This window comes from Phycodurus eques, chromosome 4 (assembly GCF_024500275.1).
Source record: "Phycodurus eques isolate BA_2022a chromosome 4, UOR_Pequ_1.1, whole genome shotgun sequence".
In the NCBI taxonomy this organism is placed as follows: domain Eukaryota; kingdom Metazoa; phylum Chordata; class Actinopteri; order Syngnathiformes; family Syngnathidae; genus Phycodurus; species Phycodurus eques.
The window spans coordinates 31,341,367-31,368,947 of NC_084528.1; the positions used below are offsets into that span (position 1 = coordinate 31,341,367).

Here is a 27,581-nt window from a genome sequence, read left to right on the forward strand (position 1 = left end):
AAAACTAAATGTATTGAAAAGAAAAAAAACATCATTAACTCTTATCTGTGCGGCTCTCAAGGACAAATCAAATTGAGTGCTTCTCTCCTACTGTATTCGCTTCTTCCCGAGCACCACCATTTCATTTGTCACTGTTGACATTTTTAATGACAGAACAGATGCGTCAAAGATAAAACTATTATTCCTGCTAGACAATCTATTTATGGCAGCAACCATGTGATGTTCGCCGCTATTTTTATTTGCGCCGTGCCTAAACACTGATAAACTGAGATGTTTTTTTTTTTTTTTTCCCTTTTGTCAGTCCTCCTTCACAGCCTGCACATTCCTCAAAAAAACTTGAATGCTGCGCAATGTAACGGCAGAACCTTTGCGCATCAAGAATATACGGTATACATTTGCAACGATACAACAATATTCAGGAGGGTTGAGTCATATTTCATACCCTGTGTAAATGTAATTCACAAACTCACATTTCTCAGCCATCCAGGTCATGGTTTATTCAGAAAGTCTCTTTTTATAGGAAAATCCAGATGTGTGAGCATAAAGTTGTGTACAACTAATGTTCAAAAGTTCTTAACTAGCCAACATATTGTTGTGCTAGCATTTACATACAGTATTATTATGTTGTTTTTTTCCCTGAGTGAAATTTCTACATTTTTAGGCTGAATTAGTTTGGCTCACCCCTGCAATCTACAGCTACAATAATAATTATACTTCAAATTGAGTGATCTGTTTCAGTCCAAACTGACCACTGTTAACATTGTAAAGGCATTTTTTGATTCAGCTCTTTTATTGGTTCTCAATGTGGAAGTGAATATAAAGCAGCGAACCACTTGTTCTGTAAAGGTGCGCAGGTGAAAACTTGAGAATTGCGTCCCACCAGGATACGACGTATTTGTAGTCTTGTGTCCGACGACCTATAACACATCTTTTTGGAACATCTTTTGAATTTTATAACAGATCTCACTACTTGGCAAAATCATATCTCAGACTTAAATTCACAAAATTTTAGCCAAAAGCTTGATTAACACATTTATTTACACCGCAGTAAGTAAAGATAAACTCCACTTAATGCCGTCATCCACTCATCTAATGAAAGGCTTGCGATAATCCAGAAAAGGTCTGGTGAGATTCCTTGTCATTGGCTCTAGTTGAAGAAAACATTTAAATAAAGAGCAAGTCTCATTTATTAGCACTCGTGAGATGGTGAGGAAAATCCCAAATTTGAGTTGATTGTCCAATTTGTTTTTTCTACAGGTGACAGAGGAGACAAGCCGCATCCTCTTGACGCTGGGCTACATGTGCTCCTGTCGAGGCATCATCAACGTCAAGGGCAAAGGAGAGCTCAAGACGTACTTTGTTCACACAGAAATGACCCGCTCACTGTCTCAAGGGAATATGATGTCGTGAGATTTGAGTTGAATTATTATTTTGGCTGCAGAGCCAACACTGATATCAGGTTGGAGACTTTTTAGTGGCGGTGAAAAAAAAAATTGCGGTTTAGGGTGGGGGGGGGACCAAAAAAAAGTTCTTGTTGCCTTGCCACAGCTGTAGTTTTCATTTGTCACTTTGATGTAAAGTGTAGCATGTACCGTACAGCCAGTATGAAATAAAACCATGAAATCTATCATAATTTCATTGTTGGATTAGGAAAGCCAAAGGGGCATGAATCGGGCCAGCCAAGCCGTTCTGCGTCAAAAACAATCCCAAAAGTACTCCGACTCAATTCTGGCAGGCTTCAACGAGCTTATTGCTGCAGTAGATGATCAATAAAAAAAAAAAAAAAAAAACGGACTGTATTCCATTGGCTTTACACATGACAATTTGGATTAGAGCTGATGTGCAATGCGAGGGTATGTGGAGACCAGCGAGAAAGCCTTTTGTTCTGCATGGAAAATAACTTCAGCTCAGCGTGACCGATGACAATGACAAGATTTGACTTGCGTTTTAATTGAATGATACAGGCCACGATGGTCTTTTATGAAAATCAAGGCTCCCAAACATTACAGAGGAGTAATGCATGACTCCAGTTTCAGACAGACACACACACATATGTGACTATAACGACACCTACCTTTTTAGACTCACGTAGCGTTGAATGTCTGAATGAATAAATTTTGTAAAATATCCATGTAGGGCCATCTTTTCGCACTTGAATCATCTTGTCAAAATTGGCTATTTGCACAACACGCGAGGTTAGAAAGCAGCTTAACGTCACGCATGAGAAAAGAAACATGGGTAGAGATGATTGATGTGTGTGGTATCTGCTTGTATCCGTGTACAGGGTAGCTATAGATAAGTGGTGTGCCATGGTGCTTTTTAAGAAAAGAATATATTACTAAAAAATGATTCCATTGTTATTTTTCTTTAAAAAAAAAAAAAAAAACTAAAAAGGCCATTATATTTCCATGTATTTCACTCATATTTGAAAGAAAATAAACTGGATGAGGTTTAATATAGCTTCACCATGATGTATGATCATCTCATGTTGCAAAACAAAATCAAAAATCAAATGTGATCTGATCATCAGTTCAATATCAGTTTACACTGATGTCAGTGTGGCGCTAATTCCCCTTACACTGTTTGAGGCGCTCCATTCTGCTGCATATTGAATGAAGTGTTGACTTTTGTCAATTAGTGATCATTTGACATCACAGAGGAGCGCCACGCCTCGCAGGATCCAGTGTTCTGGACACGCTGAGGTCTTAAGGTCGACCGCTGCAATGTAGTTCACGTCTGTCCTAACTGGCTTTTTGTAGACGGGGCAGGAATACAGGCGGCTGTCCTTGATTCCTGCAACATTTGAGAAAAAGGAAAGACATAATATACAGTACATCCCTGTGAGGACCCTAAGGAGGAAAACGTTTGCATTAGCCCTGTGCCCTCAGACATTCCTAACACTCTTACCATTATTCTCTGCATACATCCGGATTACGGGCATCATCTCGAAAAGGACTTTGGGTTTGGAGTCGACCAGTTTGCAGTTGCGGCGATCCCAGCCGGCCCCTTCCAGATGGAGGCCGCAGACGTACACTCCCTCGGCAGGGGGCTGCGAGATGTCGTCCTTCATCCACTTGGTCACCTCGTTGCAAAGCACCATGCGATCCAGAGCCCACCCTTTATGGGCCCGGGTGATCTCCTGCGTGAGATCAGGGAGAAATGCGCGGTGAACATACGAGCAGAAGGTCACAGCTTGAATGGCAGAGGTGAAATATGACACGTTTCACCAAGACAATCAATGCAAGGATAACAAGGCTGTAACAGAGGTCCGATGAAAATACTGTTGCGCAAAGAAGTACACTCCATCAACTAAATTGTTTACGAGCTGTCGTGCCACCAGAACGAAAAATCAATCAAATATGACCTGAAAAGAGCGGAACGTGAGCTAAGAGAGCAAATGGAATAAAAGGAATGTGACAGTTGAATCTTTTCAGTCATTATTCTGACATAAACATCTTTATTGAGTTTACTGGAAAGATTTGAACTGATAAATGAAATAAATGGACATGCATTCAGTTAGGATTTCACCCAGAGCCAAAAGCCTCTCTGTGAGTTTGAGGCCACTCGTCCTACAAAACCTCACCTGCGGTGTTTCCCATCAAAGATCACCATTTATGAAATATAATGGAGTCACTGCTGTATAAAACCAGTTCTAGCAGCAAATTACCTGCATGATATTAATCAATCACTCAAACCTTTATTTATATAGCACCTTTCATATTTCAAATGCAAGACAGAGAATTAAAGCCCACCCCCAGCAGTCTCTGGCCGAAAGCAACCAAAACACATGAAAACCAACAGCCTTGTGTAAAAGTGATGAAAGCAGTTGCAAAAGATGATCGAATACATCACATACATCATGATGGACCGTCAGCAACAGGACCCGCGAGCCCCGGGCAGGCAGGCAGGCAGGCAGGCAGGCAGGCGTCAGGAGCACATGCAGGCAAGAGACTGACGACATTACCCTCGCCCGCCAGAGAGCGGCGGCATTATTTGATGCACGCCATGGACCAACATGTCCTTCAAGCTTACTGGCGTGTTGTGCACAATGTTTGCGTCGTCCTCATTTGCGTCATTTGCTTGAGCCACGCCCCTCATCTGTGACCGTTTCTTTGTACGGGTGGCCTTTTTGCCACGTCTCACTCTGCAAACCCTCCGGTACCGATCCTGCGCGTATGTACCTGTTTCATAGCTGTCAGAAACCCCTGCGGGTTGAAGAAGCCGGTCATCCAGAAGCAGTTTGGTCGTCCCTCAAAGATCCAAGCCTGAAACTGCCGGTTGCGCTCAAGTAACTCGGTAAACCAGAACCCCAGAGTGCCGGAGGCCCACGATTCCTTCAGAAGATGACAACACAATAATATTAAAACAATGTGACACAAAAGGGAGAAGGGAGAAGACAAAAGGGAGACGTGGAAAAACAGCGCAATGTGAATCACTGTGCATCACTCGACAAAGTCAAAGGTTTAAGAATTTGGGCTTCGATTAAAAACAAAAATGCAGATTAAATTTATTATTCCTGGGTCCCCGCCAGGAGGCCGACCAAGTCCAAAATGTGGCTAAATGTAAGGATACCATCCATCCATCCATCCATTTTCTACCGCTTATGCGGGTCGGGTCACGGGGGCAGTAGCTTTAGCAGGGTCGCCCAGACTTCCCTCTCCCCAGCCACTTCATCCAGCTCTTCCGGGGGGAATCCGAGGCGTTCCCAGGCCAGCCGAAGGAGGTAGTTTCCGCAGCGTGTCCTGGGTCGTCCCCGGGGTCTCCTCCCGGTGGGACGTGCCCGGAATACCTCACCGGGGAGGCGTCCGGGAGGTATTCGAATCAGATGCCCCAGCCACGTCATCTGGCTCCTCTCGATGTGGAGGAGCAGCGACTCTACTCTGGGATCCTCCCGGATGACCGAGCTTCTCACCTTCTCTCTAAGGGAGAGACCCCGGACACCCTGCGGAGGAAACTCATTTCGGCCGCTTGTATCCGGGATCTCGTTCTTTCTGTCACGACCCACAGCTCGTGACCATAGGTGAGGGTAGGAACGTAGATCGACCGGTAAATTGAGAGCTTCGCCTTTCGGCTTAGCTCCTTCTTTACCATAACGGACCGATACAAAGTCCGCATCACTGCAGACGCACCGATCCGATGTAAGGATAACTTACATGTTAAAGATTGCAGCTTTTCATTTGGTGAAAATGCTTATGCTTTGTCGCTGAAGCTTATGTGGAGGACAGCTCAGCCAAAAGGCCTGAATCCCAAAATACCCAAACCATCAAACTTCATCTTCAAGAGAGCAACAATTGCAATTGCTCTTTCATAGTGATCTATGCTCTAAAAATTAAGGATGAACAAGTAAGGTGACCAAATTGATCGACAAATCGTTAGCAAGGGTTAACACTTTGCCGATTTCAATGTTTTTTGCTTCAAATTTCTGATCAAAAGACGTTTGAAGACAAACTGTTGACGATACACTGACGTTGAGATCTAATTGGTCGCTTTTAATTTGTGCTACTTTAATGATTTGCTTTTACGTAATGTCTCGGCCGCGTCCACTCAAAGACTTGTATCACGTTTGAAAAATTGTATGTTCATATACCATTTAGTTCTTTCTGGGTCCAGACCCAACCCAGGTTTCCGTCCTTGAAAGTGAAGCTGCTTTTTGTGCTCATAAAACAGTACAGTTCAGGGGTCACCAACCTTTTTGAAACTGAGAGCTACGTCTTGGGTACTGATTAACCTGAAGGGATACCAGTTTGATACACACTTATTAAATAACAAATTTGCTCAAATTACCTTTAATTATGTTGTTAATGATAATGTTACTGCTGGTCATGAGGCCTTTGTATTAACGGTCCAAGACAAAAATAATCAGTTGTCCCGCCATCCAATTTGTAAACCGCTTAGCCTGTTTCAGGGTCACAGGAAAATTGGAGTACATTCAAGCTGACTCGTGAGTTACAGCATGGACTGCTCACTTGACTGAACCAATTTAAGAATACAGAATCTTACTGTTATCCTTTCCAACAAATCTTCCTACTGAATTGCGCCGCTCGGAATCTGGAATGGTACCATTTTTGTCAATGTTGCGCCTCTACTGTACTATATACATGTATCTTTATTAGCAAGCGTCGACATTCCATTCTGCATGCAATGAATTGTGTTGAACCGACCTTCTTCCAGCGTTCGGGAATACGTGCATCATACATGCAGTCCAGGGCATCTCGCAGGTTCTCGTTCATGATGATGGTACCGTCGATTGCCAACTTGAGCTCAGTTAGGGTGTTTCGGACCAGGACGATGATCCTCTGCATGCGGTCTATCTCCTGACGCAGGAAGATGTTCATTGGTTGGAACGGACCCATCTTCTGAAGGCGTTCTCTCACCTGGTGAATTTTATTTAGCCACAAAAAAAAATGGACAGTGGCATTTATTCAGCATCGGCCCTATATGTAGATGTTGTGGTGGCTTTTTGGGCCTGGACATTGAAATCTTAAAAACGGCAACTTAAGAGTATATGGCCTAAGTAAGAATAAGACACATACAGTATGTGCAAGTCTGATTGCTGGTGTGTGCTACATAAGCTTGTTGTTCTGATTGGTCTGAAACACACAAGCCTTGGCCAATATGACGCATACGCATTTTAATACCTACTGTAGCTGCCATTTTTGCATGAACAATGTTTACAATAGTTCCAGCTCCCCCCCCCCCCGTTTCAATTCATTTCATTATTCAAATTTGCACTAATGTAAGCATATTTCTGCTTCTCTGCTTCGATGCTATTCTGAACAGGCATTATTTGATTTAATAGGAGCACAGTCATATAACAAGGTGGTGCATTTGCACTGTTGACGCATCTTGTCTTCCACTGGTTCTCCTGGTAATATAGGACATCGGTACCAAAAGACAAATAGCCTCGTGCTTTCATCCACAATCCCTCTTTCTTTTTGGGGGCCATAGCTCGCTTCCACACAAAATGATTCACACTCCACCCCTGCGTCTGCCTGTGCCACCCTGCCACTTAGCACGTTACCAGTGAAAGGTGAAGAAAATTACTCATGATGCTTTGCTCTACTGAAACACTCCCCCTCAGGGTTTTACACATGCACCCAACAACACTCATTCAAAAGTACGCGCACATTCGCACACGCACGACCACACAAACACACGCTTACTTCAAAAGGTACATAGTCTGCGGGCAGTTTCTCCAGCATGTCGTCAGCCAGCCTGGACACCACAGCCTCTCTGGTCTCGCCTCCCCCCGATGAGCTATCTTTAGGCTGAATACTGAGAATTGTGTCCAATACGTCCTTTGCCAATTTACTTTGGTGGGTGATGTCTGCATTCGGGTGCAGGCCAAACACCTCTGGAGTGTCGTAAGATGGAAGACCCTGAAGGACAAAAAATAAATAAATAAAAGAAAGAAAGAAATAACCTTCAGATTAGCTGCTCTGATCAGATACATGTGAACAAATCTGGAGAAAACTCAGGCATCAGTTTATCGCAACAGTGCGACTTGATGATACTGTATCTTGCAAATGAGTTGTCCTCATGGAATATGTTCGAGCCAGTTAACGGAGAAAGAACATCGGCAGTGTCGTGCTTCACAGAGCCGTTGCTGCATCCGGTATGGAATTCCTTCTCACTTCGTCGACAAAGCGGCCCGGAGGAGTTGTGGAGCGATGTGGCGCTAAATGGGGCTGCAAATGGAGACATTCCTTCTCCATGTGTGTTACTCAAGAATGGCCGCTCGTTGCTTGTTTACTTTGAACTTGTGGCGACCCAGAGTGACGTCATGCACGCTGCGATCGCAACACCTACGATCCAATGGTGAAGGGAGACTCCAGACTTGCTCTTTCATCTGTTTTTGTGACCGTGGCCTCTTGGACAAGTCATTTCGACCCTCTGTACGTTCCACATACTGTATATTGAGGACTGACAATAAAATGCGACCGTGCCCAGCTTTGTTCGTTAGTACATAGAGAAAATCGGGGCGGGGGGAAATGGAAATGACTTTGTCGTCAGTGTTTCCGGGTAGCCAACTGAAGCAAGCCTCATGTTTGTACTCATCATGTTAACCTTTTCTCTGTCCCAGATCCCTTGTGTTCTCTCCTTAACGTGTGCAAAGGTTCTTGCATTCATTTTTAAAATATCGCTATTTCCTGTATTTGAATTCACTAAACCTCAAAGTGATTTCGGCTCACAATTGTTCAACATTTTCTTCTGACCACATTTATTCCTGGAAAAAGTTGAAAAACTTTCTCTACAGGTTTCAATATTGCATTGGGCAGTTTTCCATCCAATAGTCGTGTTTTTTTTTGCAATCTCATTTGTTTTGTGCGCTTGAGGCAAGCCAAATATCCTTCTGTAACAGAGTAAAATGAACAAGCCACCACAGGAGACCGAGGATCAAATCCCAAACAAATGAACGTGGATGGTGAGAAACACTGAGGTCTTTCACACAACAATTATTTCAGCTCTGGGTCATTTCTAATTGTTACATAGGGGAAGATTGAGGTCATCTCTGTCAAGCAGAACATTGCATTTCAAAAACATACCACAGCACTTAACTTTATCTTGCTGTGCTTTCAAATAAAGTCACAAATGAGTAGCGGATCTGGCTTATATGGGAGATGCTGACGAGGGAGTTCAGAATTACATTTTGTCCATTTGTTGTAGTTACTTTATAGCCGTTGGGGAATTATGACTTTGTTCTTGTCTTGCTGCATTAATTTAAATACACAAATGCTTGTATGAGCACAAACAAATACGTGCTTTTGTGTCTTGATAGAAAATATGTACGTACAGTAGTATACCTGTGAGTGGATTTCTTTCATCCTCTATCATAGCACAACAAGCTTACAGAGCCTGGCAGCTACAAACATCCATCATAATGAAACAAGCACATGAGCTGCCCACAGCGCTTCAGCACACTGAGATAAATCACAAATATTTGGTGGGAAAAGGAGTATAACACATAACAGTCGAAACCTACATCTGCAAAACTTATCAAACAAATAATGAAATACACATACCTGGATATATGTAAGATACTGGTCCACACTGGAACATTTTGGGATGCTGTAGCCTTTGTAGAAGTTGAATGCAGGTCCAAACATTTCCTCGCTAAACCACACTTTGGCAAAGGTGTTGAGAAGGCGCTTGTCGTAGTCGTCGGTCACGCGGCCTCCGTACTGAATTTCTCCAATCATGTATCGCACTGTAGTCCATGACACACCCTGTGGAACATTGACATGCGACCACACTGGGATTAATTTCAGAATAACAGTAGGAGAAGGTGGATTTAACCTGGGTTCCAATGTCTCTCTCATAAAGTAAAACATGACTTAAGGTCATTGGGGAAGAGATTCTGGGCTGCCTGCCACCTGTTAGTACTCCGAGTGATGTCCACAGCAGCCATCATCACAATTCCTAGTCTCGCCAAATTGAATACGCGATCCGTTCTGTAAATGTTTCCTCCATCTTGTTCTTGTACCACAGCTTATTCCGTTTTATTGCCAAACTGACCTCTTTGTTAACTTTCTTTGCGGTAGGATGACAAACTATTGCAACTTGCAACTTTAATACATCTCTGCTCGACTAAATATTCTTCCTAACGGTCACAGCTTTCTCACCTTTTTGACGTCCATGTCATCAAGGTGGTTTTGAACAAACTGCACAGTGGCGTTAAAGTCTGCCTGGTTAAACTCGTAAGGAATGTTCCATCCCAGAGGGCCAAACTTTCGTCTTTCCTGGACAGTGCTGTGGAGAAATGCAACGGCATACAACATTGGCTTCCACTGGGCCATGTTGCTGACATCTAAAAGGTCCTGGTTAATGCCTGGTGAGGGAAACATGGATGAATGCATTGAGCTACAGGTGTAAAATTGGAGTTATGACACAAAGTCTTTACAGCAGCAGAACGCTTATATGTTACTATTGCGGATTTAGCCAGCAATTTGAAGGGGCTCACAGATCTCAAAGATATCATACACGGTGGATAAAAGTGGGATGGAATGATTTGAAACAGTAGGTCATCATAAAATTCTCTGGAAAATAAAAGTGGTTTCTTATTTAGTACTCCAGTTATCGGAAAGTCACAAAACAAGAATTGCTTTGTAGGCATATGGCAAAATATGTGGTTCAATATATTCTACATGCGCTTTGTTTCCAATCTCATACAGAATTGAAATTACCCACTGAAGCAAGGGCTCAAGTGCTGAAGGAAAGTGCACGCCACAACTTTCAATTGTCCCTTGGGAAACTCATGTATCCCTTCCAGCTTGACACAGGCAGACACAGCTGGTTTATACATATTAACTTTTTTTTTTTCTCCCTCTCCAGACAATACAGTCACATGCTTATTTAAAATGTCAAGAACCTTGCATGCTGTTGGTGTTAGGGCATGTAATTTAATGACTTTATCTGCACATTTGAGACTTGATTGAGGTCAGGATGTGTCAATCTTTATTCCTGGCACAACCGCATTTCTGCTGCCTTGATTTGTAAATTGTGATTTTCAGTTAACATAAACAAAGAACTTGTCATGTCATCTTGGCTAGTTGTAAGCCAAGGTACCACTGTACTTGAACAATAGTTTGGTGGCGTTGACAGCCATTTTAAAACGCTCATCTGACTTCCACGGGTACTGTTATAAGAAGAAGCATTTATTGAACATTGAACATTGAACACCTGCTTAATTGAACACCTGCTTAATCCGTGTGTGAGTGCCGGTTGTCATTATGACTTTTTGAGTACAGTGCACCTGTTCCTTCTTGCCAGCTCAGCTGAGAGTTTGTGTTGGATCTGAATCAGCAACCTGATTGTAGGATTTTAATATTGTCATATTGTACAGAGTTCAATTTTTAGTTCCTATTGGTGTAATTTCCATGTGTTCATATAATTCTGTCCACACGGTCAACTCAGGTTTTAACGAGCCATGTTCCTATAATGTTTCTGACTGGAAACAAACCACACTAGCGTACCTCCATAGGTCCTTTTAAGCCCCGCCTTCAAGCCCTGCGGTGGCTCATTTGTGAACTTGATGGACATTTGGAGAAGGGTGATGGGGAAGTGTCTGTGGACCTCAGTGGTCATCCACAGGCGAAAACGTGTCATGGACAAAGTCTGTCTCTGTTATTATGTCCATTAGCTCGTCCATGAAGTCCAGACCCAGGTGGCAGTTCTGAAGTAAGGCCCAGCCACCCTGAAAACAATGAATATTGAATCAGATGTAACCAAGAGTCCAAAAGACATGCTTTGAAAGAATATCTGTAACGATGATGAGCTTCAAGAGGAATACATTTTCGGGCAAACGGTCTAGTTCCACCGCTTATCACACACTTACATTAGCCATGTTCTGCTGCAGAAGTTTACGGGCATGGACCTCTTGTCCTTGTCCCATGGAGACATATCGTGTCTCAATCTTCAGTCGTTTCCCCAAAGCAATGATAGAGTTCGTTGGGTCAGAACCCATCGACAAGAAACAGATCAGAGGCGTTCGCGCGTCTGATTCCACCCAAGTTTTTTCCAAGTCGAGAACGGCCCCTTCAGTGTACTTCTCCCCCATTGCATCCATTATGTATTTACGGGCCTGCAGGAGAGGATCAGAGTGATGTGAGAGAAATTAAGCGATGATACGTTCAGAAAAAGCGAAACAGCAATGTTTTACTTTCTGCAAGTCTGGTTACTGAATGAAAGGTTTAAGGTCTTCCTTTACTTCCTTTCCAGTAAAGAGTCAATCTTGCTTTTTAGCGCTCAGACAAGAGCAGCCATACCACTGTTTGTGACTGCAACAAAGATTTCAGGCTTAAAAGCATCATCACGCAACAAAACAATATATCAGGAGAAAAGTAAATGTCCATTAGCCACTGCAGCTACTCAGGCTCAGAAAGCCCCTGAAAGACAAATGGCCCATCTGTCCTCATTTATTGGAAAGCTTTGACCAGGAGAGATATTCGTGTAAATTATGAGATTTTTAGATACATCTAAAAAAAAAACACATTTTGATTTAATGTTCAGCCATGGGCTGTGTTTTCAATTGAGCATCTGCCAATACTTTGTTGTCTCATTTAAAGAGACCTATCCGTCTCCCAGGGCTGGCCTGACAAGAAAGCGCAACGAAAATTGCCCGATGGACCAGCAGTTCTCTGGGGCCAATAGTGTTGGTCACAGATATGAAGAGAAGGCTAACAAAGTCAGCGTGCTGAAGCAGCCCGGCGAAGCGACGTGCATACGGCCATGTTGGTGGGGGCGACATCCCCATTAAAGGCAATGCATGGAAGGACATTGGGGAAAAAAAATTATAACTAGCTCATTTCTCAACTGGTTTTCATGAGGTTTCCTTTTTTTGTCAATGTCAAAGCGTGTTCTATCAACTCTGAACATTTGGAAAAAACGCCCACAACATATGTTTAACTGTGAAAGGTTATTCCTTGTTTTCTTGTTGTGATTATATGCAGAACAGTGTTGTGTGCTAACCATTTGCAGCACAACGTGCAGGCATCCTTATTTTACTTTTCATGATGTCCACAAACATGGAATGCGCCGCCGACATTAGCTTTGCCTCGCTGTCGGCACGCAACTCAAAGGGGCGTGTCGTATCTACCTATTGTTCATATCTATTATGTTAGTGGTGTTTATTTAACTTTTATTTCGAAGCGTACAGCCCAGAATTTTGCCCATCGTTACGTTAGACGGTGGACTGAACCAATCAGGATATCGTACGAAAGCAACCATCACGATTGTGTAATTTCTAACCTGTGCAATGGTTCGGTCGGGACACCAGCAGCGAATAAGAAGCAGGCGCCTAAAACAGTCGAGTGTCTGATCGTAGGAGTTTGGAATCTTGTCCTCCTCTGGTGCTTCCTTATCAAACCACAACTTCCACTGCTTCTCACTGCGACTTATCTGTGAACAAAGTGTTAAAAGTTAGACACATGAGAAACAGCAAACATTTGATCTCAAATTTTAACCTGATTGCTCAAATGATCAGACATTAGCATAAAAAACGAAGACAAGAGCTATCTTAAGTTTCTATTAAATGATGAAATATATTCCATGTGTACTCCTCAAAACATGACACTAATTGTCCAAATTGTCCTAATGTGTTTTGGGAACATGATGAACATGGGCCTTTCTGCACCATGTTTTGCTACTAGTTAGCTTCTCTTTTCCAAGTATGCAGTGACAAAATCCTCTATAAATATTGCTTACGTGATCTTTGTACTATGGTACCTGAGGAGTTTAATTAGTTCTGTGACTAAGCTTAAAACTCAGTTTACTTGGACATCAAATCCATTTTAGGATTCCGACTCAGAAAACTTTGTTTCCACAGTCAAACGAATTGAAATGCCATTGAATCGGTTCCAGCCCATTCAACCCATTCAGATTGGCCTTTTACCACTCAGTTAGTTCAATGTTGGGCTCCATTCACACTGCAGGAAATGAGGCCCCATTCCGCTATTTTGTTCAATCTGATCCTTTTGTGTAGTTGTTCACATTACAAAAACAAACTTTGACTGTGGACGCAATGAGTCAGTGACGTCACACCAGTGGGGGCCGGATGTGCGCAATTGACGGTCGGCGCACATGGCACCTGCACTTCTAACAGCTGTCTTGAACATAAATAGCCAGGACCGCCTCTGCGTCACACGCATGTGCACAAAAGCCGACGTCAAGTTGCGCATGCGACACAAAACACGAGCCCCCGTCTGTTTATGGAAGTAAATACGCGTGTGAGTCTCATGATGCATTTGTGTGACAGGACCGCCATATATTTACCAGTTCTAATGCATCTTCTCATCGCCACTGACTGTTTTCTACTCCTTCGTCCGCCGTTGCATTTGTGGCATCTGTTTTGTCGAACAATTGTGACGTATGTCACCTTTTGATGAGATATACGTCACATGAGCGCGAACTGCGCATGAGATACATATCCCATTTCTATCTACATACGAAAGAGGCCTGGGTCAGATGAAAAAAATAATAATCTGAATTGTACTGTTCATGTAGACGCGAAAAAAATCGATACATGTCACATTGGGCGGAATTGACCTGCATTGTGAACATAGCATTAGCATCGCTCAATGCAAGTGTATTTTGTTTTGTATATTGGTGTCTGACTGATTGTCCCATTGGATAAACAGTTTAAAGTGCATCTACAACTGTTTCTTTTGACTTCACGCAAATAAAGGCATATTTATTTGTTTATTTATATTTTATATATATATAAATATATATTTTATACATATTTATTTAAAGGCAAGCTCTCGAAATAAAGCAAGGCTGTGGCTTGTAACTCCAAATACTTGTGAATTGGGTCCTTGTAAGTCAAGGTATCATGTTACACAGTAAATATGAAGTTGTGAATTGACAATCAATGACGTCCCAGAAAATTGCTCGGAAAGTACTAAGTATTGATTCCATGTAAACACCCCTAGTTCCCACGATGTTCTACAAAAGCACAACGTATGCAAATATTCTGCTGTTGACATCAACAAGCCTGGTACAGTAATCTCTTTTTTGCATGCACGCGGGAAACGCATTCAAAGGGGAAATCAAGCTCAAGCAGGGAACCGGACCTTGGATTTAGTGGACATTTCCTATTTTACTTTAAGTAAAATATCAACCATCAATGTATTTATGGGTCATGGCTCATCAGTTTATGTTTTCCCAGCTGTGGTGAACTAAATATATATTGCATTTTTGTTGTTGTTTGCCAGTTCTCGGTTGAAATTACTCGATAAAATTGTCTTTTCAAGTACGACAGCTGTGGACCTAAAGTGAAGTTTTACAATTGCTACAGTGTGTTTGTAATTGTTGTGTTTGGAGTCCGATAGTGCCTCGGATTGTTTGCTCTCTCTCTCTCTCTCTCTCTCTCTCTCTTTCTCTTCTCTCTCTCTCTCTCTCTCTCTCTCTCTCTCTCTCTCTCTCTCTCTCTCTCTCTCTCTCTCTCTGTGGAGAGGCGGACAGCGCAATCTAGAAATCTAGTTAATCATCAAGTCAGGAGTACACGCGTGCATGTTTGTGTGTTTGTGCGTGTGTGTGTTTTCAGATGGTTTTCAAAAACTAATTGAAGTTTCTTCCACCTAAGCTCATTTTACAGAGCACTGACTTTCTCACTCCATAAGGGCGCTACCTTACCTGGCTGTCAGTCACCCATAAGTGTGTGTGTGTGTGTGTGTGTGTATGTGTGTGTGAACATTATCCTATGGTGTGTATGTGTGTGAGTGTGAAAGTGACACTTGACATTGACAGGCTTCTAAGGGCAAAATAACATATTTGGCAAATCTCCATAGGGACCCAGGGAAGTGTGTGCTTTACCTGTTCCAGTACATCCGAGAACTCCCAGAGTTTGCTGAGTGCCACAAGATTGAGCCAGGTTATATCAAGTATCCATTTTGCTGCTTTTGGAGGGCACGCCTTCAGGTCCAGTGATGCACCTCCTGAACGTGGCACAAAGACACAAAAATGCATCGTGTCGTGATAAGTTTCATTTCAAACCTTTGCTCGCTTACAGTCAAAATGAGCAACCAAAACCCTAAACATCACACTGCTTGAAAGTGTGTTTTTTTGTGGCTGACTGTGTAAGCTTTGGCCTTTAAAGTAGTTTTATTTTATTTTTTTAATTTTATTCCTGCACTGAGGAGCAGTTGGCTTTGGTGCCAATATGTTTTCTATGTCTTTAGACGGCCACTAAATGTATCCTATACATAAACATAACGTAATTATCATTCCAGTTTAACCTTGTCAAGGAGCCTTGTGGCTCTTTTCACAGTTGCCGTCTTTACCTGTTGCAAACTGGCACCATGGAGACGGGGTTCGCAGCAGGGCCAGCATCTATATTTCAGATCTACTCCGAGCAATTATATTACGGGACTAAATAGGATTTCAGTCAAATCCATATTGCAGTGCAGGTAAATGTGTGTGTTGGTATGACAATTAAAATCCTTGACTCCTTGAAAACAGTACCCGCAGGCGATGTCACTTTGTAAAGAAACGCTTCACATCCTAAGCTTCACATTGTTCTTTCGGCTGTGACAGACTCTCCCCTGTTTATGACTTAACCGTTAATTATGTCATGCGTGCGCGTGTGTTTGGGCATTTTCTGACAATACAATTATGCAATGCAATCTATCCTACAGATAGGCAAAAGCACCCAGCTGGCTTTAAAACAGCAATCCAACACTTTCCCCTTAAGTGGAAAACATACGTGGGCATTTAAATGATTTGCTCACATGAGTGTCTTTCACCTTTAATAAGCGTGAGAAACTCCTCGTGCTTGACTCTGCTGCATTGCATGTCGATCTTCAGAGTCAAGAGCAGCGTAAAGAGAAACTTGTGCTTCTCGTACAAGCCCCGTGCTGCGTACGTGTACACCTCGAAGGTCATGAACTCTATAATGTTGGCGATACGCTTGCTGGTGATGGGACTTTTGAAGGACCTGGTTCCACAAAAATACTGCATATTAAAATACAAAGAAGGTAACGTCATTATAATAGTCAATAGGATCATGCTGACAAATTGCTAAACAAACCCCACGCAGTATTTGCCACATGCTGATCACATGGAATCCTGACAAGATCTTTCACTCTTCCTTTCGCTGATGTTTGGTGTTGGTGATTGTTGTGAGAAATAATTTTAGTAAAATAAGTAACATTTGGTGGTATGAGGGGAAAAAAACAAACACACTTAATGATGTTTTTGACACCTGATAAAGACCTGTATACCCAAAGGAGCAAAAACCACAGTAAAATAATTTGTCTTAGTTAGAATTAATAGTTAGAATTAGAAAGAGCTACCCTTTTGTAGAAATCACAAACGATGACCCAGGAAAGAAAGCCCACGAGCTTCTCAGGAAATGTTCATTTTCACTTGAAAAGCTAAAGGACATACATGCTTTATAACAAGAAGAAAAGGTATGGAATCTTTCAAACGTTTACAACACAGATATTGAAAAAGCGCAGTGGAGGGGGTCATTGTTGATAACCAGTATTGATAACCATTCACAAAGCCCCGCGTGTCTTCCATGGCCCTGAATAAGACACCTCATCACTGCCGAATAGAAGACAAAGAACCCAGAGACATCATGGCCCAGCCACCGGGCACAGCGGGGGGCTCCATTTCCTCACCATTTGTCAGAGTTGACAGAAGATGAGAGGAGAAATTAAATCTACAAATAAGTCAACAATGTTAGACTCAATCCTTTTTGGAGTCCATGACGCACATGACTGACTCATGCCACTTCCTCACCTGCACCTTAATGCACAGTACAAATACTTCTCTTGTTATTATTATTATTATTATTATTATTATTATTATTATTACAGTTCACAATAATGGACAGAATGGTGACCGAGTTGTTCGCAGATCTACCTCACAGGTCTGAGGTTCTGGGTTCGAATCTTGGCTCTCGCCTTCCTGTGTGGAGTGTGCATGTGCTGCCGGTTCTCCAGCTTCTTCCCACATTCCAGAAATAATGCACGGTAGGTCAATTTGGAGACTTTTCATTGTCCGCAGGTGTGAATGAATTTGAGTGGGGATGATTGTTTTAATGTGTGCCCTGCGATTGACTGGCAACCAGTCGGGGGTGGGTAATCATCCTAATGAGGACAAGCGCTATAGAAAACGGATGGGTGATTACATACATCTGCCTGTCAGACTTGTCAACATCTTTGTCAGGAATTGTTATTTAAAATTGTCTGAAATTCCTTGGTTATTGTATTTTTCTGTGTTTGGCATTTCTTTGTAAATGTTTTATCTATTATTACTTATATGGTAATCTTGCTTTCAAAAGGCATGTTTTATACCAATTGTAATCACTGGGAAGAAAGTAAGACAGAATTTGAGGATTTTAGTCTCGTCCCAAATTAGATTTGTCAGTTTAAGAAAAGAAAAGAAAGAATTATAACCAATGAACTGCCTGTGATCGTTACGCTATTTTTGGAAACCGCATTTTCAAAAGGCTGATACATCATTTCTGTTGCGCCTTCTAAATAGTGCAGAAATGCCAGTGGCAATATAGCAAACTAATCCCTTATTGAGTTTGAGAATCTGGGCTAACAAAAGTTGGATTGGATCCAAACCATAAAAAGAGAATCTCAAAGACTGCTAAACCTAAAAAAAAAAAAAGACTTTTCAAATTGAAGATGGGAACAGTTATTACTAAAATCAGTGAACGATAGGTTACGATGGAGAATTGTGGCGGGTTCTCACCTCGCCAGGGAAAGGTCAAAAAGTCCCAGGAACTGCCTAAGGGAAGTCTGATACATGACATTCACCATGCTCATTTCTGTGATGAGGAAATACAAGATGCTGCCCCTGGTGGCCACTGAAAACAGACAGACGTTACGTCATCAGTACAGGATAAATTGCAGCTTCTGTTTAAGGAATGCGAGATGTTATCAGTCTTCCTAAAAGACCACTGCATTCCACGCCGAGCGTTAATTCATATATTTTGTCACGTTGCCTCACAGAATTAAAGTTCCAGCTTCATGTAATATCACACGTGTTCATTATCTTAGCTTTAAATGAAGCTACACAATTGTCTGTCGGTGTGAATGGTTGCACAGGCGGTCTCTTGTGTCAGCCCTGAGATCACTCCAGGATGTACCTCGTCTCGGCTGGGATAAGCTCTTGCCCCTACATTTGACCCTTCACTTGTATAACAAAATAAGAAGGGTATAGACAATGGATGGGCAAAAACTGTCTGGAACACATTCAGTGACAGGGGAGAAACGTTGCCTCAATTGATGTAAACTGCTGTGACCTACCAGGTCGATACTCCTCCCTGGCAGCATTGATTTGAACCTGGGTGTCAGCTGCAATCTGCAGTTTCTGATTGACCTCTTCAGCTGTGCACTTGGTGGTGGCAAGAACAGCAATCAGACTTTCATCATCCACGAGCGAGCCCTACAAAGAGAAAGAGACGATTCATGAGAGAAAGTCAGGAAAACAATGAAAGCGTAAACATGGAATTGCTATCGTAACAAACCGTAACTGTACAAGGAACACATGCCATTTCCTTCAGCAACCTTGCAAAAATGTCCGTTTAAAAAGGAACAATTCATCTCAATCATTTGTTGTTATGTTTCTCACAATATTGATGTGGATCTATTGTAAGCACACAAAAACTGCATGGATTTGGGTTTCTGTTCTAGGGTGGCTTTTCAACTGTTGTCTGCTGCTACGGGTTGTCATGGAGTGGATGTCCTTTCCTGTGTGCTGGTCAGTCGGCAGAGGAGGTTGTCTTCAAGCTCCTTCATCTTCCGCTTGTTAGATGTAACATCTTCTAAGAGATCTGTCCTTTCCTTTTCCAGTTCCTGATGGCATGAAACACGGATCTCACATACTGTACATGTATAGTGGATTGATGAAATCTGCACACCGGTTTTTAAGTTACGTTAAAACGAACGATCTCAGTTGTCTGAATAAAATGTGACACACGTTAACTCCCTTTGTTTTTTTAATAGGTTTTATTGACGGGGTCGGTCTTTTCTCATGCAAGTGAGTCACTGTTCAGCCAATCTCCGTAGCCTGCGGGCCAATGACCGTGACGGGTTTTAGGTGGCGCGAGGCCATGGCGACTCGTTGAGCCACGAGTGTCAAAAAGTAAGTGCGAACTACGATGCGCACCCTCATACAGACAACACTTGTGGAGTCAGCACTTTACCGCCATTGCACTGAATGACACTCGTCAATTAGACTACTGAGCCACCATGTGTATCGCTTATTTGTATACAAGCAAATACAAAGTCAAGTTTCCGCATCACATAAATGTAAACATGGCAGCTGAGTCAAACTATGGTTTTCAAAAGGATCGAATAAATAGTCAACCCAATCAAGCTGCTCTCCAATAACGAACAATTCGAACTGTCTGTGCAGTGTACAGTTTATAAAGAAATGTCACTTGTTTTTCTTTGAGGATGACTCGGCCTAGGAGCTGGTCCTCCAGTCCTCTCCTTGTTACGGTGAAGTCAATGATGGAGGTGCGGGCACTGATCTCAGGGGTGTACGCCGGGTTTGGCAGCTTGGTGGTCACGTACAGCCTGAAGCCCTTCATGACGTCCGCCTCTTTGTCTCCAATTTTTACCTGTGGAAAATAAGATAGCGGTGCGTCTTAAACTTCATTCAATTCATTCAGTAGCGGATTTGTCAGGTCAGAGGTCACTGATGTTGGACAAGGGGATTCCCTCCCGATCTCTTTTGTAGTCCATCCCAAAGGTGTTTGATGGGGCGGATGTGAGGGTCCTATGCAAATTCTTTCACATTAAATCATTCAAGCAGGCCTATGTGGACCTTACTTTGTGCACTCGGCCACAGCTTTGCTGGTACAGACACAAAACCAGGGAGCTAATAAATGTCTGTAAGTGGCTGAATCCAGTCGTTACCTTGTAAGTGGATCCAGTCTTGATGAAGTTTTTCTCAAGAATGTTATCGAGGGCAGGGTCCAACTCCTCCCCGACGTCCTCAATCAAGAGTGGCCGCCCAAGAGACAAACTGTCTTCGAGATGGTTCTTGAAGTATTTATGATTCAATGAGGTGATCTGGGAAAAGGAGAATATATTTCGTAAAAAAAAATAAAAAAAATCATCTGCATTTGACATGAGTGTAACCCTTTGGTACAAAAGGATGACTCGGTCTGCAAAAGAAAATTCAAATTAAAAACAAGTCTCTTTCTGAGATGTGTCACTTTTTGAAAGCATTAGGAAAGGGATCGATGTTGATTTAATGAGTCCGCACTGTGTCACTGTCGATATTGAGTCTCAGAATTAAATAAATACTGCTTAAATTTAGCCAAGCGACAGGGCCAAGGAAGAAGGAACTGCTAATTGTCAGTTAAGTATGAAGCAGAACGCTGAACTAGAGAAAAGCATTTGAACATGCGTGAAGGTAGAAACTAAGAAAGAACACACTGTCATTATCGTGTGAATGAATGCTTCGACACCAAAATGTTCTATTATGGAACTAGAGCAGAACAAGCACTGACAGCACTGCCACTAAGTAAAAATTGTGTTACCATGGCAGCGCAATTCCCCCCGCAGCACTGACGTGCAAAAACCAACAGATGTGTTACACAGGTGTGTTGGTTACTTTGTACCTTTTAATTTTACTTGATGTGAGAGCAAGTTGATCAACTCTTCCACTGACAACAATTGTAATTATTTTCCTCATTTCTCAGGCAGAATCAAAACAGTACATTTTGAATATCCTGCTTTACTTTAGTCCATTTTTAACACTTTTATTTAGCCTCGTCAGGCATTTAGCAGGCATTCAGCCTCGTCAGGCATTTCAATGAAGTAGTACACTAATAGCCTCATAACTTTCTTTATTCTGGTTTCCATCTCAGTAGGCTATATGTAAGCGTGCCAACTGTTAGCATTTGAGCTAATCTCTTTCAAAAAAAGTAACTGACACGGGCCACAGTGTAAAATCTTTATTGTTCCTTCTCAGTGCTTTCTCCACTCAGGTTGCTAACGTGCTAAGTGTTACCATAACAACTGTTGGCATGTTAGCATTTCGTCTCTTTCACAATACTGCTTGACCACATGCAGGGCACAAAATTCAATCCCAATTGATCTGCCTTTGTGGGTAACAGTGGATAAAGGTTGGGAAACTCTGGGGTAGATACAGACTATTAAAAATAAATAAAAATAAATAAATCACAAAAAACAACCTGCAGCTCATTCCTGGCCTCTTTGTTCTTAATCCAGATTTTCCCTTGCGTTTGAGGGTCAACAAGGAGAGGGAAGCGTGCAGCTTTAGTGACAATGATGCCATTCTGAATAGACAGGTCATCATTAGGGAGCCCCTGTAAGAAGAAAGGATGAGTGACAAGCACATTTTCAGCAATGCATAATCACACGAAGAATTAAATGCCACATTCATTTGTATCATGCAACATATTTTTTAGTCTTGATGTACTGTATGTCCTTCAGTTAGACCCAAATGAACGGATCAGAGTTTGATTACTAACCTGTAGATTCCACTCACTGACAGTGGGCGCATCAATAAGTAGCTCAGTCAGATTGAGATTGCTGCCAAACGGGATTTGCCGCTGCTTCAGTTCATTTTGCCAATCGCTGAGTAGGAGGTTGCGGAACTCCTGGTTGAAGGGACCGGAGTAAGACAAGAACGCCGTGGCAAGGAGGATGTCACCTGGAGCAAAAAGCCGCAGACAGTCAATGCATCCATCAATTTTCCATCATGTTTTTCTTGTTCAGGGTCACAGAGAGGCTGGAGTCTCTCTGGCTTAAAGGGAACGAGTGGAGCGCACCCTGGGATGATCACTTGCCAATCACAGGGCTGACACAATAACACTTTAGACTTGAGAAAATCCAGTATTTTTTCGGACTGCGTGAGGAATAGCCGAATCCAACCCAAATCTTCTTGCTGTGAGGCGATAATGCTAACGAATGTTCTACTGCACCAGTCATAAGTAAATGCTGATTTCCAAAATAAAAAAAGACACTCATAGTGAAACCCACCAACGAGACGTTTGGTCTGAGCAGCAAACTCTTTGCTCTGTTCTGTCCATCTCTCCTTCTCGCCGGCTAAGCCGCTGATCAGACTGGAGGCCGTCTGCATCTTGTACCGGCAGCGCTCAGCATCCTCCAGCAGTGTCTGAAAGGGAGTGAGGACAGATACACAGGTCAGTAGATCTGTTTGGACTTTCAGAAGAACACTTCAATCAAGCAGTCCATGTGGACAATTGACAACATTTTTGAAACTGATGCAGATCCTTTATTGCAGGCCAACAGGATCCGTTTGCTGCCATCCGTGCGCGCCATGTCCCTCTTGAAGTGAACATCTCTAAGACCAGGACGCTTGGCTGAATGCTACTGACGTCTATCGCACCAGGTTGCTAAAGATACTGGAGCTACGCCTTGTAAAAGTGATGACAATTGCTGTTTTATTCCTTTGTGCGTGCTGTGAGGATGCTAATGAAGCCGCTGACCTGTTTCTCCATCATGGCCTTCTCATACTCGCACTGCACCACATCCAGCTCGGCCTGCTTGGCATCCAGCTCGGCCTGAGCTTTCTTAAAATCAACGCGAGCGATGGACAGACGATTCTTCTGCACTACCAAGTTAGCCTAGAAAGAGAGAGGAGGGAAATTTAAAAAAAGGATTTGTGCTGGCTTTATTCCATACAAAACAGCTAAAAGGGTTACAGCCTCCTTTTGGGGGGGGGGGCTGAAAAGGGAGACAAACGACAAATGAGACCTCAGCCGAGGTGGAAAGCTCGTCTGTCTGGTCTGTATATTGACACAAATGATCCCAGGCAAAGACGAGTTTTCAATTATATATGTAATCTCATTATACTGTAACTTGCACAAAAGTAAAAGTGTATTCATTAAGAAGAAATCTTTTTTTCTCAACAGGGTTCATAAATTATACGAAATGCTATTCACAGCAAAATCTAAGGTACCACAAATGGAAGTGGCCAAGAACAGAAGTGTGGTGCTGTCAAGTTGAAGTTTTAGCCCACGCGGTGAGTAATTTGAAGCCGCGGTTGACTTTAATTTGTACTTGATGTGCAAAGTCTTAAAATGGTGTACAAAATTGTGCTTCGATACAAGCTCCTGTCCAAATTCACATGAAGTCAAGGTTGATGCTGGATGGTGTGAGTGCGACTGAGATGATAACTTTATGATCGGCAGCAGAAAATTCACTCTATCCACATTGTATGCGAGTACGTGTAAACATGCTGCAAAAGTAAAATAAATATCGTGCCAAAAGACAATAGAACATTTGAGGCTGATTTTTATTTTATTTATTTATTTATTTTTATGTACGTCGCAGGTGCAGACAAGTTTAAATCAGGGTTCCGAGGAACGGAGATTCCCAAAACGAAATGAGGACTGATGAGGGAGATGCCTCAAAATAAAAGGAGATGAAGTGGTGATAGGAGAACATGGTGGGAGGGAAAGGAGTCTGAAGATAGCACGGATGTGGTGGCGATATTTTCTGATTAGAGCTGCAGAGCAAGCTTTGGTCTAAACACAGATTTAGAGAACAGTGTCAAGTGCTTTTCGTTGCGCGAATCCGATTGCATTGCAGTTGTACGGGGAAGCCCGAGTGCCGAGAGAGGAGAGGAGGATTCCTGTCCGACTCACTGCCTTTTGTGTTTGGCAGGCAGCTCAGGGAGCGAGGGCGCCGTTGGGCTGGAAATTCAGAAAATCAATTTGCCAGTCTGTGTTCCATACTGAGATTCAAAAAAAAAAAAAAAAAGTAGCAGGGAATTATCATGGGGCCGTTGAGATAGAATGTGTGTGCGCGTGTGTGTGTGTGTGAGAGAGAGAGAGACTGAAGCAGGAGGAGAAACCGTCAGGAGATGACAACAGAGAAAGGAATGGAACTATAGGATTGGTTGAATAAAACAAATTCAATCAGTTCGACATGTTAGTAGATTGGAAAATGTATCTTTTTCCCCCTAAGTGCTGCATATTGCAGCATATCTGCACAGGACACACTGACACTCGTACTGCTATACGACAGTTACATTGCCGAAGGGTTTTGAACAATTGTCAAGATACCGAGTTCAGCCTGCTTTTATAAAATGTCAAACGTGTTCTAAATAGTTTACCATATTAGCAATGTGTAAATAATGTCTATAGTGTACACAGCATCGATCCCTTACAGACCACTTTGTGTGATAGAAAATCAATCTACGGATACTAGTGTGATGCTGTACTAATCCAGTATTACATTCATTTTGATGAAATAAAATACTATGTGTTGTTTTGTTTTGTTTTTCTTTCCATCATCAAAGACGTATGTGTGCAGCATTCTACAGTAATTCTCCATGCATCCAGCTATTCATTTTCTGTACGGCTTCTCCCCATGAGAGTCGTGTTCGACCCTTACAATATCCCAGGTGATTATGGGTGAGAGGCAGTGTACACCTTGGAGGTTGCCAGGCGGTATTAAATCATTGTTCAGTTGATGGGTGAAAAATTGAATTGCAGCTACTTAATTGGGGAGCAGTATTGAACTTACAGATTGTATTTTGGGTTTAAAATGTTTTCAGCAGAGCACTAGTGAACCCTGTGTGACTGGACTGGTACTGAGAGTTTCTGGAAACAAAGACTTTTTGCCCAGGGAGATCCATTTTCAGGTCTGTGCTAAAGGGATTGAATTCAAAATGGGATATGAAAACTTGCATTGAGAATTGCTTCATTATTGCTTTCTGTTTCCGGGACACATAATCTGCAGCCAGGCAGCCAAAATGTTGGGGGTCTGAATGAATCTTTTCATATCAAAGCGGGGACTGTGTTGTAGCCTGTGGCTCTGCTCTCCACTTAAGTTTCTTGTCCATATTCATCAGTCAGCGGGAGAGGAGAGTGACAGAGGAATGCGCACGTGTGCTCGAATTGTTTCTTACAATATTTGTCATAAACGCCACAGCAATCTTGTCGCCCTCATTACCTTTAAAGGCAAGACTTCCTTGTTGATGGAAAAGAACGAGGCCATGGCTTTGGTCCAGGATGCGAGCCCGGCCACATTGCCGCACACTCTCTTGGCTGTTTCAATGTTGTAGTCGGGCATGTCAAAATAGGGCTGCAGGAGCTCCACCACCTCTTCATTAATGGTGTCTTTGTGGAATTGCTGCAAGGAAGAGAGAGTGGCAGGGTTAGAAGGCGAAAAGGGATGGGGAGGAAAAAATAGTGCAGATAAGAGTAGCTAGCAGATGCTCCGAGGTTGCAGCGAATGAGGAGAGAGAAGGTAAGCACTGTGGAACTGAGACATCTTGGAAACAAGTCAACAATGATGGAGAGAGATCGGCCAAGGAGGAAATAGAACGATGGCAAATGACATCAAACCTCAGTGGACCAAATGGTCCTCATTTTGCGCCTCAAATCACAGGCCGCCTTATCCTTCAAAAGCTTTCTTGTATTTTTACTTTATATATTTATTTAGTGTTATTCTTACCTTTCAAACAATCCGCTGCGTCCTGTGTGCTGCCATAACACCAGAATTTCCACTCTGGGAATGATTAGAGCATTACCATATCTCATTTGATTTAATCAACCTTTTCTGTATTAAACCACAATACCTCGCCCTCAACTTCAAATGTTGTCGGGTATTCCAGTTTACTCAGACATTCCAAACGCATGCATGTTGTAGAGAACTGAAATTGCGCAAATGTGTGAACGTGAGTGTGAGTGGTTGTCTATACTGCACATCGCAAAACACGCGATCGAGCTCACCCTTGACCCTGAACAGGATAAGCAGTACAAAATGAATGAAATTCTTTTGCAATCCGAAGAGAAATGAGGTGGAACAGTGTCCAACAAGAAACTGGGTTACATTCTATTCATGTTTGTGCACAGCCTTGCCAACTTGCTATAAAATCCTACAATATTCTTGAGGGAACACACTGAACCCTGTAAAGGAGATGCATTCACAAGAATATACTGCAGTTATGTGCTATTGTAAATATCACATTTCCCCTGGCTTACAATGATAGGACTTTGACCTTTTTAGGCCATACTCTTGAGGCTTCAGCTTTTGGGAGGAAAACAATACAAATTGCAAACTTGTAATACATGGAAGCACCTGCAGAATAATGGGAGTGGAAGAATTTTCTCACTTGCTAAATCGACCGTTTTGGGTTTGGTGAAGTGTAAACTAATTAGTATGAATTAGTTTGAAACTTTAAAGACTGAGCTTTCTAAACATGACACTGGCACATCCCCAACACGCATCAAACCGTATACAGTATAGTACAAACTGAGTAGCCCGTAAAAAAAGATGTACTACTTCTACGTGGGACAAATATCTGCATCAATATGGTACTACCAACAACAAAGTATTGCTCCATCTATTTGCCAGTTGTACCTGTAGACTGGCCAGAAAATTTCCTGCTGTCATGAGTTTGAGAGACTCCTGCCACGATGGAATGTTGCAGTTCTTCTCGGGGTCGAACTTGACAGGGTTGAGCCGCCTCTGGAAGAGCAGCAGCACGCAGTCCATAATCCTCATGATGAGGTGCGGGGGGCGGCCGAGTGTGCGCACCGTGGCGATGTCTGATGGCTTGATTGTCTGAGTGGAGAGAAGCCTTGAGAAGAATGTTTTTCAAGTTCCAAATTTTAATTGACCAACCAAAAACGTGAGTACAGACTCCTGAATTGTGCATACAATGGCGTGTTGAAAGCAGGATAACGATGCATGATGTTTTGCTCTAATACGCTATATTTAATAACATGCAAATTTCCAACTCGTTCATGTTAATCCCTATATGTTCCCGTTATAGCCCGAGAAAAGTTTCTAACATCTCAGAATTTCCAATCCGAAGCACAATATTGGCAAAAAAATGTGTAATGTGGTTTACACAGCACAGGAGCAGATTTTGGAGTGTGTTGCAACTGTTGTAATTATTTCCAAAGGTGTTTGATGGGGTTGAGGTCAGGGATCTGCGCAAAGTTCTTCCACACCAAACTGTGTCTCTATGGGTCTTGCGTTGTACCCTGCTTTTTCATTGCCTTTTTCTATGAGCATGTAAAATTATCACACATTTTTAACATTTCCGTCCAAAAAGCAGAGCGTTCACAACACTTGAGACCCAAGAAGAATACTGAAGGACTAAAA

General features: G+C 42.5%; 3 protein-coding genes across 4 annotated transcripts in view; 1 reads left to right on the forward strand and 2 right to left on the reverse strand.

Moving 5' to 3' along the window:
- The window catches only part of adcy2a (adenylate cyclase 2a), a 33,289-nt gene extending 30,533 nt beyond the window's left edge, over positions 1–2,756 (forward strand). Inside the window, exon 25 of the mRNA XM_061675233.1 lies at positions 1,258–2,756. Within this exon, the coding sequence (XP_061531217.1) occupies positions 1,258–1,410 (153 nt within the window). The 3' untranslated portion in view covers positions 1,411–2,756. The remainder of the gene's footprint in view (positions 1–1,257) is intronic.
- Positions 1,855–19,009, reverse strand: LOC133401960 (dynein axonemal heavy chain 5-like). The gene is given in 16 exon segments (XM_061675493.1): positions 1,855–2,793; positions 2,908–3,139; positions 4,182–4,334; positions 6,162–6,374; positions 7,164–7,379; positions 9,024–9,227; positions 9,624–9,829; positions 10,974–11,100; positions 11,102–11,194; positions 11,336–11,581; positions 12,748–12,897; positions 15,313–15,434; positions 16,242–16,432; positions 18,205–18,319; positions 18,762–18,900; positions 18,983–19,009. Coding segments are annotated over 16 exon segments (2,586 nt in total). The 3' UTR covers positions 1,855–2,641.
- dnah5 (dynein, axonemal, heavy chain 5) overlaps positions 18,820–27,581 on the reverse strand; it is a 53,719-nt gene continuing 44,957 nt past the window's right edge. For both annotated transcript variants that reach the window (XM_061675232.1, XM_061675231.1), the window contains 9 exons: positions 26,832–27,035; positions 25,419–25,598; positions 22,946–23,083; positions 22,476–22,611; positions 21,965–22,146; positions 21,665–21,799; positions 20,379–20,534; positions 19,898–20,080; positions 18,820–19,310 (listed from right to left, as the gene is read on the reverse strand). In XM_061675232.1, the coding sequence (XP_061531216.1) occupies positions 19,185–19,310; positions 19,898–20,080; positions 20,379–20,534; positions 21,665–21,799; positions 21,965–22,146; positions 22,476–22,611; positions 22,946–23,083; positions 25,419–25,598; positions 26,832–27,035 (1,440 nt within the window). In that variant the 3' untranslated portion in view covers positions 18,820–19,184. The remainder of the gene's footprint in view (positions 19,311–19,897; positions 20,081–20,378; positions 20,535–21,664; positions 21,800–21,964; positions 22,147–22,475; positions 22,612–22,945; positions 23,084–25,418; positions 25,599–26,831; positions 27,036–27,581) is intronic.